Source organism: Oncorhynchus masou, chromosome 18, assembly GCF_036934945.1.
Source record: "Oncorhynchus masou masou isolate Uvic2021 chromosome 18, UVic_Omas_1.1, whole genome shotgun sequence".
Taxonomy (NCBI): Eukaryota; Metazoa; Chordata; class Actinopteri; order Salmoniformes; family Salmonidae; genus Oncorhynchus; species Oncorhynchus masou.
The window spans coordinates 20,641,837-20,658,701 of NC_088229.1; the positions used below are offsets into that span (position 1 = coordinate 20,641,837).

At 40.2% G+C, this 16,865-nt stretch overlaps 1 protein-coding gene across 1 annotated transcript; it reads left to right on the forward strand.

Annotated features, from left to right (window-relative positions):
• Window positions 1-1,047: 1,047 nt before the first annotated feature.
• On the forward strand, window positions 1,048-14,121 carry LOC135504169 (general receptor for phosphoinositides 1-associated scaffold protein-like). Its single transcript, XM_064922508.1, has 8 exons — window positions 1,048-1,385; window positions 3,132-3,184; window positions 7,626-7,677; window positions 9,798-9,900; window positions 10,862-10,955; window positions 12,128-12,194; window positions 12,688-12,754; window positions 13,109-14,121. Exons 1-8 carry the CDS (start codon window positions 1,185-1,187, stop codon window positions 13,630-13,632), a joined length of 1,161 nt encoding a protein of 386 aa, XP_064778580.1. The 5' UTR covers window positions 1,048-1,184; the 3' UTR covers window positions 13,633-14,121.
• The last annotated feature ends 2,744 nt before the right edge of the window (window positions 14,122-16,865 follow it).

The window sequence follows — 16,865 nt, forward strand, 5'->3', positions numbered from 1 at the left end:
GCCCCATGACCTTATACTTTGGTACATTCACAGATGGATTATTAGAAGCAATTGCTATTATGTGTCTTCAGTGTTGGGGAAGCTACTCTGAAAATATAGTTTACCAAGCTACCGATATCTTTACATTGAAAGAAGTTAAGCTACACTAAAGCTAACCGAAAATATAGTTTGCGTAACTAAAGTAACTTTGAAAAAATAGTCCACTACATTCAAACTACTTCATGAAAAATGTTCATATGTAAATCTGAAATGTCAATGACTCCAAATTGCAAAAACAGATCACTTTGAGGTAATATGGTAACAACAATGTGCAATTTAGCCTATTAAACACTATGACTCAGGTGAGAATTGTGCAGGTATGATCCCGGAAAATAAAGGACATTTTCTACTTCACCCATATTTTATTTTAGCAAAAAATGTAGTTTGTAGTTCCACTTGTTAGCTACACTGCTACATGGCAACAACAAACAAAAAAACTGAAAACACTACCTATATTTTAATTTAGTTCAACTATCACCAAGTTAAATGTATTGCTAAATGTAGTTTACTTACTAGTTGAACTACATGTAGCTAGTTCACTACTCCCCAATACTGATCTTCTTGCAATGACTAAATATCTAGGCCTAGTTCATGACAGCCCTGCCACCGACCAATGTTGTTCAACTTATCTGATAACGTTCTATAATTTAAACAGCTGTAGTCTATGTTAGGCTGTATTTATCTTAAACCGAGACTATTTTCTTTCATAAATGTAGGCTTATTGTTTAGACTTGAACCAAGGCTATATAGGCAACGGCTTTTCTCAGGTATGTTAAACTTTTTGCACACTTCACAAGCAGTTTAACCATTTAGCAGAATAACATTTACCATAATAACACAGCTCTGGCTAGCAAAACGAAAGAACCCAAATTTTATACCAAAATTATCTAAAAATGCTACTTTCTTGGCACATTCGTTCTTGCTTACGTGCATGAAGTGCTGATCGACAAACAAAAGACAACACTATACGGCTGCCATCCAATTGTGTCGTGTGCATCACAGGGCACGCCTCCCCTGTCCTCGCTCTCACTGCCAAATTGTGCATGCTGTCCCGACAGAAGCATCAGTGTTGTTTGCTGCGATAGACGTTTCACTCAGATTTTTTGGGTTTATTTTTGTACTTTCTCGATCGGAGCGCTCATAATATGAAGAATATGACGCTACGAAAGCTTAAAAAAGTAAACTCCAGTGATCCATCTGGTAGACTTTCGAGTCCGGACGATATTTACTTTCCGTCCTCAAAGTCAGACAGTTGTAAAACTATGGATTTCCCAACTAATTCGGAAGTGTATAATTACAAGACTTTGGCTTACTCTGGTGGAACGTTGCCAAGGAACTTCAGAAAGGTGTGTATCCTGTTTAACTTTATCACTTTAACTTTCACCTTCAATCAAGTAATCTAGCATAATAGAGACATCAATGAAAGCACATAATTTCAGTTAGCCAAATACAGTGTCACTTGCCCGTAAAGTATAGAGGCCAACGGATACGCTCAATATTTGAATATGGATTTCCTTGTGGCTTCTCACACGAGCACATACATTGATGTCTGTTGTTCATTATGAGTGGAGACATTAGCCTATCTGTGACGATATTTGATTTAATTAGAAATAGCAGTGTGAGAATTTGTGACCTTTTGTCAGAGCCTGACATGGATGCCCTGTTGCATCTGTTCCCCATTTTGATATAAACTTTGTATAAATGTTGACACACACTGAAGCAAAAACACATGGTGTCCACTTGTCACGTACTAAAGCGTGCCCCTTCCTGACCACATGACCACCCACACATTACTCTGAGTGCCACACTCCAGACTCCCTCTTGACTCAGTGCAATCCAACCATTTCATAATATTTCTGCATTGAGACATTAGTTTGGCATCAAATGAGTATTTATAGGCAGGCAAACATAATGTACTGTGGCAGAACATGGCCTCACAAGGAACAGTGCTGACTTTACTAGTGAATTAACATGGCCACGCATCATCATAATCTGAGAATGTACTGTGATGTAGACTGGTAGAACTGTTATTATGGGGGGTGTGTGTGTGTGTGTGTGTGTGTGTGTGTGTGTGTGTGTGTGTGTGTGTGTGTGTGTGTGTGTGTGTGTGACACAACAGCATTGGTTGTCCCAGTTCTGTAGTGTTACTGTACTGTCTTAGGAGGCCAGCCAGAGTTATGTGGAGGCCTCCTTCGTACATCTCATCGTCATCTGGAGCCTAGGACCACAACAGGGCATTGTGCAGGGGACCCTGCTCTGCTCCTACCACCCCCATGGGTCTCTCTCTGGGTACTTGGGAATAAATGAAGTCATTGAGGGGCCCAGGACAATTCTGGCAGTGTAAATGTATATTATTAAAAAACTACATTTTAATACCCAATGAGGCAGTGACACAAAGTGCCCTTTCATAGGGGCCACATTTAAAATAATTGAGGTAGAACAGAGGTGAATTGATTGTAGTGTAGGCTAAATACGGTAAGGGATGTAGTGTAAGAGATACTTGTAAAGTGTAGGGTGTAGGTTTGGGTCTCCCAAAGTCCCAATTTGGTTTGGGGTTTCCCTCAATGCAGGGATTGTGCCAAGAGACTCAAGTCTCCAATCCATACACACGTCTTGTGTGTCTACATTCTGAATGTAACCTGTAGAAATGGGGAGATATTTTTTATCATTATCAGAAAAAACAGAAAGACACAGTTTGGTTTGATCAGCAGTCTGGGCATCACAAGTCAGTGGACTCCGATGTAGATAATTAAATATAGATGTCCAAAACCTCTCCTGTGACTAATGACAGTAAATAGGGTCAACCGAGAGCAGATAGTCAGACACAGACATACTGGTTTTATCTGTAATGGTTTCTTACCCATGTTTTGGTTCAGTAGCTTGAACACAAACATAGACACCAAACACACACAACATGCCTCTGGAGGAGTTGGTGGACAAGACACATAAGCGAGAGTTTGAGGTATGTTCTGGAAACCTGGCCTATGTAGGTAGGAAGAAAATCCCCTTTGCGTGCAGTGTGATTTCTGTTTGAACCTTTAGACACCTGTCTTTGGTTGTTATTTCATGTCCGTCATGTTTTCTCGTCACAGAATGGTGGGCTGCAGAAGAGGAATCCCCTGACTCAGACCACAGAGCCACGGAGGTAAAGCAAACAGTCATCTCTCCCCCTGGCATAAGTTACAGGACAAATCTGCCTTTCTGTCACTTCTCACTCTTGACTGTGGTGGAGGGAAGCATATATCATACACAGAATGCCAGAACAGCATTAGTAAACCCTTTCATTCACAACAGACTCAAATGATGCGTGTTACAGTGGGCTGCTTTCAGAGTAATTTGAGTAGGCCTCTGGGCTCAGCTTTTGGGAGGATTGAATGGAGTGAGTTACAGAAATTCAGCAGTACAGTAACCTTTTGTATTTGCGGTTATTACTATTTACGGAGCGACTTCTCTGGACCCCTCTTCCCGACAGCGAAAGGTCTGAAATGTCTGTACTTTAGGCACAGTCTCTGCTCTACTTGTTTGGCTGCTCAGAGAACAGGCTACTCTGGTGAATGTTGCTAGTTCAATACAGTTAGATCAAAGCTGAATGTCTGCAAGATCACAATGATAGTATTCCACATAACAGAACCAAATATAATGGCATAGTATAATGTTATTCTAAGACAAAACACCACCTAATTTCAGAAGAGATTTTAGGTTGATTGTGCGAATGGTTGCATTTTTTTTCTCGTGGCTAAAACTCAACAGCATGTGCCACTGGGAAAAATATGCTTTGTTTTATTGAAACTAAACACAGGTATGCTACAGTTTGTTAACATCTGCTCTAAAAACATTTCACTGTACATAACTCATAAGGATACTTGAAACAACACTGTATAACTCAAGATCTGAACACGTATCCCCATGAAACTGATTGAGATCAATGGTTGGCATGCAGATGCTGCATGGTCATTTCACCGATAAAACTTGTATAATGATCATTTACGATTGACAATAATTTGTGTGTGAGAATCGCATGCGCAGAACGTGATTCAGCTCTGGAGGGGATTCTGAGGGACTGGAAGGTTATCTACGGATCCTACTATTTGACATTCTAGTGTATTATGCATTTTTATATAATCTATAGAAGTTGTTTTGATGTAGAGGGGACACTGTAGACCACTGCCCAGTTAGACCTTTGGACATGTGACCTTTCATGACGCAGAGATTTTTAGAAACAAAAGAGTGCTTGTCACGTTTTGGGGAACAGATGTATCTGGTCATGTAATTTAGATCTATGTCCTGTTACTGTAGAAGGACTGTAGTTATTTTCATAGTAGAAAAGAGATAGCCAGAGTGCAATGGAGTGCTCTCCATAGATATTATAGATACTTTTTTTGCGTATAACATTTTCTATGAGAATGAGCTTCAGTGCCTTCAGAAAGTATTCACATCCCTTCATTTTTTTTCTCCACCATATGTTGTTACAGCCTGAATGTAAAATGGATTAAATTTAGATATTTTTGTCACAGGCCTACACACAATATCCCAGAATGTCAAAGTGGAATTATGTTTTTGAAATTAACACATTCATTAAAAATGATAAGCTGAAATTTCAGTCTAAGTATTTAACCCCTTTGTTATGGCAAGCCTAAATAAGTTCAAGAGTAAAAATGTGCTTAACAAGGCACATCATAAGTTGCATGGACTCACTGTGTGCAGGTGTTTAACATGATTTTTAAATCATGTTAGTAGGCAATTTTAAGTAGGGAAATTGTGTCACTTCTCTTGCGTTCTGTGCAAGCAGAGTCCGAGTATATGCAGCAGTTTGGGCCGCCTGGCTCGGTGCGAACTGTGTGAAGACCATTTCTTCCTAACAAAGACCAGAATTGTACATAATTATGACATAACATTGAAGGTTGTGCAATGTAACAGCAATATTTAGACTTAAGGAGAAGAATAAACGGCAGGGTATCCTAGTGGTTAGAGCGTTGGACTAGTAACCGGAAGGTTGCGAGTTCAAACCCCGAGCTGACAAGGTACAAATCTGTCGTTCTGCCCCTGAACAGGCAGTTAACCCACTGTTCCCAGGCCGTCATTGAAAATAAGAATTTGTTCTTAACTGACTTGCCTGGTTAAATAAAGGTAAAAAAAATAAAAAATATATGTTCTGAGCAAGGAACTTAAACGTTAGCATTTTTACATGGCACATATTGCACGTTTACTTTCATGTTTCATTATTTATTTGAGACTAAATAGATGTTATTTATGTATTATATTAAGGTTAAATATTATTACAAATATATATATATATAAATCCGGAAACTATCATTTCGAAAACAAAGCGTTTATATATATATATATATATATATATATATATAAACGCTTTGTTTTCGAAATGATAGTTTCCGGATTTGACCATAGGTCATTACTAAGGCTCGTATTTCTGTGTGTTTATTATAATTAAGTCTATGATTTGATAGAGCAGTCTGACTGAGCGGTGGTAGGCAGCAGCAGGCCCATAAGCGTCCATTCAAACAGCACTTTCCTGCGTTTGCCAGCAGCTCTTCATCAAAGCTGGGACCGAGAGACTGAAAAACAGCTTCTATCTCAAGGCCATCAGACTGTTAAACAGCCACCACTAACATTGAGTGGCTGCTGCCAACACACTGACACTGACTCAACTCCAGCCACTTTAATAATGGGAAATTATGTAAATATATCACTAGCCACTTTAAACAATGCTACCTTATATAATGTTACTTACCCTACATTATTCTTCTCATATGCATACGTATATACTGTACTCTATATCATCGACTGCATCCTTATGTAATACATGTATCACTAGCCACTTTAACTATGCCACTTTGTTTACATACTCATCTCATATGTATATACTGTACTCGATACCATCTACTGTATCTTGCCTATGTTGCTCTGTACCATCACTCATTCATATATCCTTATGTACATATTCTTTATCCCCTTACACTGTGTATAAGACAGTAGTTTAGGAATTGTTAGTTAGATTACTTGTTGGTTATTACTGCATTGTCGGAACTAGAAGCACAAGCATTTCGCTACACTCGCATTAACATCTGCTAACCATGTGTATGGGACAAATCAAATTTGATTTGATTTGCTTGAAGCACAGCGCTGTTTATGACTTCAAGCCTATCAACTCCCGAGATTAAGCTGGTAACACTATAGTGCCTATAAGAACATCCAATAGTCAAAGGTAAATGAAATACAAATCGTATAGAGAGAAATAGTCCTATAATCCCTATAATAACTACAAATTTTAACTTCTTAACTGGGAATATTGAAGACTCATGTTAAAAGGAGCCACCACCACCAGGGTAGCCTAGTGGTTAGAGTGTTGGACTAGTAACCGAAAGGTTGCAAGTTTGAATACCCGAGCTGACAAGGTACAAATCTGTCGTTCTGCCCCTGAACAGGCAGTTAACTCACTGTTCCTAGGCCGTCATTGAAAATAAGAATTTGTTCTTAACTGACTTGCCTAGGTAAAAAAAAAAAAAAAAATTATGTTCTGAGCAAGGAACTTAAACGTTAGCATTTTTACATGGCACATATTGCACGTTTACTTTCATGTTTCATTATTTATTTGAGACTAAATAAATAAAATCTATGTATTATATTAAGGTTAAATATTATTACAAATATATATATGCATATGCAAAGAAAGAAAAAGCTTTGAGAGAATAAAAATATTCCAAAACGTGCATCCTGTTTGCAACACAGCATTAAAGTAATACTGCAATTAATACAAAGTGTTGTATTGGATTTGCTCCAAACAACACATTACTGAGTAACTCTCCATATTTTCAAGCCTAGTGGTAGCTGCATCATGTTATGGGTATGCTTGTAGTCGATAAGGACTGGGAAGTTTTTCAGGATAAAAAAATAAACTGTATGGAGCTAAGGAAAGGCAAAATCCTAGAGGAAAACCTGGTTCAGCCTGCTTTCTAACACTGGGAGATGAATTCACCTATCAGCAGGACAATAACCTAAAACACAAGGCCAAATATACGCTGGAGTTGCGGACCAAGAAGACATTAAAGTTTCTTGAGTGGCCAAGTTAGTTTTGACCTAAATCTCTTGCAAGACCTGAAAATAGTAGTCTAGTAATGATCAACTACAACTAATTTGGAGTTTGAAGAATTTTGGAAAGAATAAATGTTGCACATTCCAGGTGTGGAAAGCTCTTAGAGACTTACCCAGAAAGACTCAGCTGTAATTGCTGCAAAAGGTGCTTCTACAAAGTATTCACTTAGATGTGTGAATGCTTATGTTAATGAGGTATTTCTGCATTACATTTTCAATAAATTATCAAAAATGTATACAAAAATGTTTTAACTTTATCATTGTGTGTAGATTGGTGATAAGTTAAAAATATGTAATCCATTTTGAATTCAGGTTGTATCACAAAATGTGGAATAAGTCAAAGGGTATGAATACTTTCTGAAGGCACTGATGTGCACCAGGTGGTGATGTCGCCAGTCACAATTGACTCGTGGCTCAATACTGTAAGTAAATGAAAACTCATTTAATCATGGCCACATTTTTATTTTGTATTTTAGAGAAATTATCCTGGAGAAGAAGGATGAGGAGACGTTTGGCTTTGAGATTCAGGTAAGAGGATAATAGACGTGGGAGGTGGTATGGTACGGGGTATTTCTGGATTTCTAAGGGTCATTTAACAGGATTTTCCTTCTCTCTCATGTTTACATTAACGCTGATGAGATTTGTTCTCTCCAACCATGTGGATGATTTCACCCCATAATTCAAATAAGAGTGTGTGCATGTGTTGAAAGCATCAAAGGTCGCCATCATATCTGTCAAATACAGGGGGAAATGTATCCGTGAGCCTCATACTCACAGTATAAGGCTCTGATGTATCCCATAACTTTTTATTTAACCTTTATTTAACTAGGCAAGTCAGTTGAGAACAAATTCTTATTTACAATGACGGCCTACACCAGCCAAACCCGGACGACGCTGGGCCAATTGTGCACCGCCCTATGAGACTCCCAATCACGTCTGGTTGTGATACAGCCTGTATTCCAACCAGTGTGTCTGTAGGGATACGTCTACCACTGAGATGCAGTGCCTTAGACCACTGCACCACTCAGGACTTGATATGAGAGAGGGCGTTTTTTCTTTTGGGGCCTTTTTTTAATCGGTATGGTTTTGTCAAATCTTATCACTGCTGCGTGTTGTGTCAGACAGTCTACTATATTCCGATCCCTCGAGGGCACTGTAAACAGTCAGATTTCTGCCTTCTTTATTTGTCAGAGCTCCTTCCTCTCTGTCCCCGCAGCGCTTCTTCACAGTGCACCACTTGTTGTCAGACAGCCTTATCTCTAAAGAGAGGATGCCGGCCAATGTAAGGGCCATGAAATTATCATTTCCATAGTACTGCTTATATTTGGTGTTGGGATGGAGGTCCCTCTTTTCCTGCTTGGCCCTGTTCTTTAGGAAGTGTGGTCAGAGACAGGAGAGCTGGATGGCTTTAGGATCCTGTGCTTTTTCCATCATGTCGCTGGACTTCACCAGGCAGTCACCAGTTCTCCCATTCCTTTAGCTTTGAGTGCTGTGGGGATAATGTCAGTATCAACTATGTAAATGTATAGTTAGAGTTGGATTTGCATCTCTAGGGTCATTTGCATGTTTGGTTTCTGTGGAAGGCCCCTGGGACTGGGAAGGTAGGGAGAATACTCACATTATTTCACATATGTTTCTAGATGGGTGGTTGTACACCCCAGTAGATGGCATTTGACATTATTTACTGGCTGTGGGATTGTCACAATTTTGTCACTGTCAGCTAATGTCTCAACTGACAAGCAAGTCCGTGAAAGCTCTGAGTTTAAACGTCACCTCGGGATAACACTCCGTCAGACAGCAGTGGAATGTGATTCACTTGACAGGAAAACTTAAGGGGAAGTCTGACTGTGGTTGTTTGTCATATTTGCCTCCAAGACAGAAACTGTCATGTGAATCAATCTAAGAAAGATTGTCAACAAAATGGTGATAGTGTGGAAAATGTTTGCTTGTCAGTTTTGGTCCCAATAGTGCTGGTTTACCTTTTATCTCTCTGCAGTATGAGGACAAGAATGGTTTTTAATGTCACTGGTAAACCATAATAGAATTTGTCTGATTTGTTCTAACCAAATTTGTTGATAAAGGTCCTTGCTCATGAAGAGACTGCTTTTAACATGCTTTTTCTGATGGACTATGATAGAGGGCTGTATTCGTTTTTGATTAACCACGCAAATGGGGCTTCTTTTTTTGCATATAAACTGATATCTCTCTTCTGTTTGAGTCTCTGTTCTCTGTCTCTTGCTGCTTCGTTGTCAGCCAATGTTATCTAATCTGTTGTATAGAACTGGGTTTGTCTGACAGTCCTCACCAGTCAGGCCTTCAAATGTGGACTACAAATATTCCAAAAGAATGGAAGAGGTGCCCTAGGCTTCCCTGTACCATGAACTGTCTTCAAAGTTTCAAATACCTTTGTCTGTTAAGTAGCAAGGCATAGCGCTTTAGGTATCAACCTCAGGCATACTGTCTGTAAAGAGAATTACTAAGCGTTTGATGGGAAATTACCAATGATTTTGAACACAATGCAATGTTTCTAATAATTGTTAACATAATTTCTCCCATGTCTTGCACCCAATTGTTCCTAAGAATATATTTATTTGACGTGGGAGGTGTAATAATAATTGTAACTCATTCTCCTCATTTCCTTTTTCCAGACATATGGGCTGCACCACCAGGACCAGAACTCTGTGGAGATGTGCACATTTGTGTGCAAGGTTCACGATGACAGCCCCGCCCAACAAGCCGGACTCAAAGTCGGTAAGTGGAACTGAAAAACCCGGTTCATTAGGGTCTTTTGAACAGCTTTTAAGTGCATTTGACACATGCATGACCTGCCTTTACTGAAAATGGACCTCACGGGAAGAATAAAGGACAGGTGGTTTTGATAAAGTCCTGTCCCTTTCTTGTTTGCCAGCCAGGATGGTAGTCGTCCCTAAGTAAACACGTGAACAAATGAGTTTCAGTCAGCTGTTTAGGGATGTTCAAATACAAACAAAAAAAGGGCCTACTCATTTTCCAGTCAAACACTATAGGGAGAGATTATTTCAGCAAACATCATGCAGGTCAACTCCCTTGTCTCCGTTGCTGCCTTGCCGGATACAATAACTCAAATGCATACAATGATTTGGCCATGTCTATTTTTATCTCTTTTTTTATTTCATCAAATTTCTCAATTTCCTCTTTAGTCTGAAACATTATTTCTCAAAAATACCTCAGACAGAAGCCTTTGCCAACCTTTAAAAAAAAAAAAAAATGTATTGCCCATTATATCAGAAACAATAGTGAAAGAAGAAATTGTTTATTCTCACATTTTAATTTCTCTAAACCTGATACTAGAGTATTATTCATCTCGGAGAGAGTAGGAGCACTAGAGGCATGGCCAAATTAAACCAGATCTAGACAGGCTTCTCTACCCATCTGAAACTAATAACAAACAATCTAATAAACTTGCAATACTTTAACAATAACAGATAGAGTAACACACACATGCTTGAATAATATTTTTCAGGCCGTCTTGAAATTAGGAAAGCAGTGGTCTGTCGTGACCACACAGCCAGGGTTCAGGCTAGAAACAGTGTCTGTATCACACATGAGCTGCTCCATAAACCACTGACACTAGCGGGATCAAACCAGTCTCAGTAGACCACAGCTAGGATAAAACCACACTGGAATTAACTGGGTCTGTTTTTGTTAACATGCATGTTGTTTGTGTGCACAGGGGACACCATCGCTAGTGTGAACGAGACCAGCGTGGATGGATATCTACACAAGGAGATTGTTCAGCAAATCAGGGCCTCTGGGAACTCCATTAGGTAAACAGAGTTCAATGGGAAAGAGAACTGGACTGGTTGTCGACGGTAACAACTTAATTGCTCCACTTTTTGTATTGACCTTATTCAGATCGGTCTATAAAGAGTTCCTTGTGTTCTATGACCATTTTTCAATACTTTTTAGTGTCGTTTTGATACTGATACATCTTTGATCTTCTTGGTTGGACAATGTTGCGGTCCAAAATACAAAATCACACAGAATTGATAATGGAGTCATTATCTATAGACTGAGAAGCAGGTTTGTGTTTTTCGTCATGAATCTTGTTCTGGAGCCTGCTCTGCAGTGGTTACTAGCTGGAATAGCCACAGTCATAAAATCTGATTTTTAAACCTAAGCTTAACCACACTGCTAACCTTAATGCCTAACCCTAAATCAAGACCATTCATTTTTATAATATAGCCAATTTTTACTTTGCAGCTGGCCAATCTAAAGGGAAAGGTGGATACCTAGTCAGTTGTACAACTGAATGCATTCAACTGAAATGTGTCTTCCGCATTTAACCCAACACCTCTGAACTCCTTTTAAATAGCTACCATACAATCAATGTACCATGGATGTACTCTAAAAAAATTGTTTGCACACCAAAGTTGCCTAGAGGCAAGTCATTTCCCTTTTTTAATATGCAGAATTAACTTTCTCAGTGTTAAATTGGAACCATACTCTTGTTCTCTTTGTCTGCTTGTAAACGATGAAAGTCCTATTAGATTCGAGCCCCATTTATAAACTCAGAAGTCAACTCTATAAGAGTGAAGTTAACCACACAAAAGGCCCAGTGCATGCCTCTTGTCTTATTATAGACTTTGTCTAATTATTCTTGCCTCTAGTAAACATATAGGCCTACTGAACTATTAAGAGACAGCTTGTTTCAGCCCAGTAAAAACAAGAAATCCCCTAGAGGTGCACCAGTTGCCAAAGTCGAGTGGGTGTCTTGAAACGTGATACCTTCTGAAGCTTTCTCCCCTACTTGCAAACTGTTGAGCCTAGACTAGCATGTTAGGGTCTCCTATATAAGAGCTTTTTTCACAGCTACTTCTGAAGTTCCTTTCTGTTCTTAGTTGGGTCCAGAGTATGCTGTGAATCCTTAGTATCCTTGTTTTGTGGCTCTCAGGCCTTCCTGTGTCTGAATGAACAACATTGCTGTGTCTTTCCTTAGGCTGGAAACCGTGTACAGCGACTCCATTCGAAAAGCAGAACTGGAGGCCAGGCTTCAGTATCTAAAGGTGAACATCTCTTCCTATTCCCCTCTGTAGCAAACCTGTGGTGGTGCTTGCTTCAACACAAATGCTTATCCTGTGAGGTGTGACAACAACCATAGGAGTTGAGTATACAGCACAAACAGATCTGGGACCAGGCAAGTGTGTCACTGGGATCAGACAGACAGTGTAGTGAAAAGCCTATAGCCAGCAGACAGAAAGTGCAGTACTCTCACCAGACTAATCCCTTTACCACCTGTGTTTCCCTCTTCTCCCACCTGTTTCAGGACTGGCAGCTGCAATGCGCTTACATAATGCTGTGTGAACACCGTGAATGAGAGTAGACGCAGTTATATTCTTACTTTACACTTGGCTGGTAAAAAGGACACTTTTAATGTGTGAAGATAAGTGGCTTTCCTCAAGATGATGGCTGCTGTCCCCAAGCGCCTCCATCAGGGCTACAAATTGAAATCACACAAATTATCACCTTTTCTCATTTTTATGCATTTTCTTTCATTAGCAAACCCTACATGAGAAATGGGATGAATACAGATCTTTGATGACGCAAGAGCAGAGGCTGGTTCATGGTAAGTCATTAATTTATGTTGATGTATATCAAATCAAATCACATGTTATTAGTCACATGCGCCGAAAACAACAGGTGTAGACTTTACAGTGAAATGTTTACTTACAAGCCCCTAACCAACAATGCAGTTTAAAAATATGAATAAGAATAAGAAATAAAAGGAACAAGTAATTAAAGAGCAGCAGTAAAATAACAATAGCGAGACTATATACAGGGGGTACAATTACAGAGTCAATGTGCGGGAGCACCGGTTAGTCGAGGTAATATGATCTCAGGTAAATTAATTTAAAGTCAATTTAAGATGTATGCTAAACCAGTGATGTCCATTGTAACACTCTTTCCCTGTGTCCTCTAGGCATAGTGATGAGTGATGCTGCTATCTATGAGTCCCTGGAGTCTGCAGGGGTGTACGGTAGTCTGGGTACCCCGAGCCCGGCCGGCCTGCGTGCCCTCCGCTGCACCGGCAGCACCAGCAGCAGTGCCAGCCACCTGAGTGCCACCATGGAGGAGGACCCACTCTACCAGACCTGTCTGTACCAGAAGCAGGGCGACCACCTCAACGATGCAATTGGGGACCTCACCAGCAGCACAGAGAAAGACAAACAGAAACCAGAACAGGAGGGTAAAGGTAAGCAGAGACTGATCCGCCCCGCCAGTGAGCTCTTCACCTCAGCCAAGACCCACCTGACCCGCAGCTCCAGCACACGCAGCTACCTGAGGGCTTCCAACAATAACTCTTCATCAGCACCAGGGGAGAAAGCACAAACGGGAGGGTTCAGCTCGCTACAGAGGAAACCCAAACAGAAGAGCTTCCGTCGACACCTCCTCAAGTTCATCCCTGGACTGAACAGAGGCATGGAGGAGGAGAGCAAGCTCTGAGAACTAAATGGACTAAACACCCGAAGAACTAGACTCTTTTCGACCCAAAGACTTAATATTGCCTCTGACTCAACCTTAACATCCAAAGATTTCAACTAGTGCCACAGAGACCAAATGTATCGATCTGTCCAGAAATACCTTTGTACTTGTTCAGATGACTACACATTTGACCCAGCGGAACCAATCGTCCTTTGAGTTCTGAAGCACACTCCAATTTGAGGAGACACCTGTACATACTGTGCCTTGGTTACTGTTTCCATAGTTCATAAGTTATTTATTTATTTTTGATTAGTTTGACCTATGTACAGAATGAAGGATTTTGTTTTGTGTTTTAATTTAGTTTTGTCATCATGACAGTTGAAAATAAATGCCCCATATCTTCACATATTATTGTTTTGTAAGAGACATTTGTTACTGTTTTTGTACCAGTTTGATCTGGTGTTTTCTTGCCAAAAATATCTGCAAATAAATGCATTTTGATTTGCCTTGCTTGATTTATAATGAATACTTTGTTCCTTGGAGTACATTGTGACTGTCTTCTCCACAGCTGTTCTAAGAAGTTGCAGTTGATCTTTCACTCTCAACCGTGAAGGCATTATTTTTATATATATATCACACACACTACCGTTCAAAAGTTTGGGGTCACTTAGAAATATCCTTGTTTTTGAAAGAACACAATTTTTTTGGTCCATTAAAATAACATCAAATTGATCAGAAATACAGTGTAGACATTCTTAATGTTGGAAATGACTATTGTAGCTGGAAAGGGCTGATTTTTAATGGAATAGCTACAAAGGTGTACAGAGGCCCATTATCAGCAACCATCACTCCTGTGTTCCAATGTCACGATGTGTTAGCTTATCCCAGTTTGTAATTGTAAAAGGCTAATTGATCATTATAAAACCATTTTGCAATTATGTTAACACAGCTGAAAAATGTTGTTCTAATTAAAGAAGCAATTAAACTGGCCTTTAGACTCGTTGAGTATCTGGAGCATCAGCATTTATGGGTTCGATTACAGGCTCAAAATGGCCAGAAACAAAGACCTTTCTTCTGAAATGCGTCAGTCTATTCTTGTTCTGAGAAATGAAGGCTCTTCCACTGAAGATCTCGTACAGCGCTGTGTACTACTCCCTTCACAGAAGACCGCAGAGTTGTGTTAAGAAAAAGCCATATCTCAGACTGGACAATAAAAAGAAAAAATTAAGATGGGCAAAAGAACACAGACACTGGACAGAGGAAGATTGGAAAAAAAGTGTTATGGACAGACAAATCTAAGTTTGAGGTGTTCGGATCACAAAGAAGGACATTTGTGAGACGCAGAAAAAAATAAAAGATGCTGGAGGAGTGCTTGACGCCATCTATCAAGCATGGTGGAGACAATGTGATTGTCTGGGGGTGGTGAAGACAGATATTTGTACAGGGTATAATGGATCTTGAAGGAAGGTTATCACTCCATTTTGCAACGCCATGCCATACGCTGTGGACAGCGCTTAATTGGAGTCAATTTCCGACCTCAGGACATTGACCCAAAGCACAGCTACAAACAATGCAAGAACTATTTAGGGAAGAAGCAGGCAGCTGGTATTCTGTCTCTAATGAAGTGACCAGCACAGTCACCGGATCTCAACCCTTATTGAGCTGTTGTGGAATCAGCTTGACCGTATGGTACGTAAGAAGTGCCCATCAAGCCAATCCAATTTGTGGGAGGTGCTTCAGGAAGCATGGGGTGAAACCACTTCAGATTACCTCAACAAATGCCAAAGGTCTGCAAGGCTGTGATTGCTGCAAATGGAGGATTCTTTGATGAAAGCAAAGTTTGAAGGACACAATTATTATTTCAATTAAATATCATTATTTATAACCTTGTCAACGTCTTGACTATATTTCCTATTCATTTTGCAACTCATTTCATGTATATTTTCATGGGAAACAAGGACATTTCTAAGTGACCCCAAACTTTTGAACGGTAGTGTATATATATATATACACCAGAGTATGAATCACAGTCAAGCACTAATAGTATTTCTATTCTGTGATACTTGTAATATCTATCCCCTTCATGTGCTTTCATAACATTTTTTGAAAGACCAAAGAGTTATGTCCTCAAGGATGGGGATGAGGGATAAATGGAGGTGGGGGTTGTGGTGGTTGCACATTCCACCAATTCTAAAGTTGTGATTGTCAAAGAGGCAGAATCCAGAAAGGAGGCAGTTGTATTTGGTCTGACAGTTAGTTGTCGGGAGAACGCATCGGAATGTGCGGAGAAAGGAATGACCCGACATTCCAAAACCCGGCTGCCCTCCTTTTCAATTCTTGCAGGCAAATGCTGAGCGCTCTTGGTTCCACGCTCACTACATTCCCATGGTGTGCTGAGTGCTCAGATGGCCAGGCCGAGGGTGGGTGACGGTCTTTCATCCCAGTGTCACAGCTGACCCATAAGGTCATGGTGGTTCTTCTGTCCTCTTTCCTTTTGCATCCTAATCCCTTTGTCCACTGCTCAGCCATGTACAATTGCGTCAAGAGTGGCTCTGGATGATGAGCAATGATGGCATTTAAACACATTTCAGACATTCAGAGCCAGGACCACTTCAGCCCCTGTCCTATGTTGTTGGAAGCAAAGGAAGGGGGAATGAATGGAAAGCTGATGTGAGGGAGTATTATGCAAGTTTGTGGACCTAAGCACGTTAGAGAGCGAATGTCCCTTTCTTTCACTACAGTCAATGCATAACGAGCAGGGAATTAGACCGGACGGTGACGACCCAAACGGAATTAATGTATGAATAGGGCATTTAAGCAAAAGCAGCCAAAACAAAGAGCATGCAGTTGGCGCTGGGCAATTAACACCGTGGGAGGTTCGAATGGGGGGCTGCTGGGAAGACGACCTGTTAATGTTTGCACATCGCCCCACTATTAACCCGCTGCTATTTTAAAGCCAGAATGCTGTAGTTGTGTGTACTAAGGGGAATGGATGGATGGTTGTCCATGGTGTACTATCAGGACATGAACCATGAGCAGTGACAATACAATTGTCCCTGTATCACAATAATAATTTAAACCTGTTTACCAGCAGCAGAGATCTCTTATTACCCATATCTACCTGACTCACTGTTGTTCTGTTGTCCTGGTGCCTCATGTTTCAGTTGAATAACAGTGGCCATTTTGTCAACTGGTGCATGAGTTCTTATCTAGTCCAATTTGGATGATTATTGCAAAGCTGTTTACCTAGGATA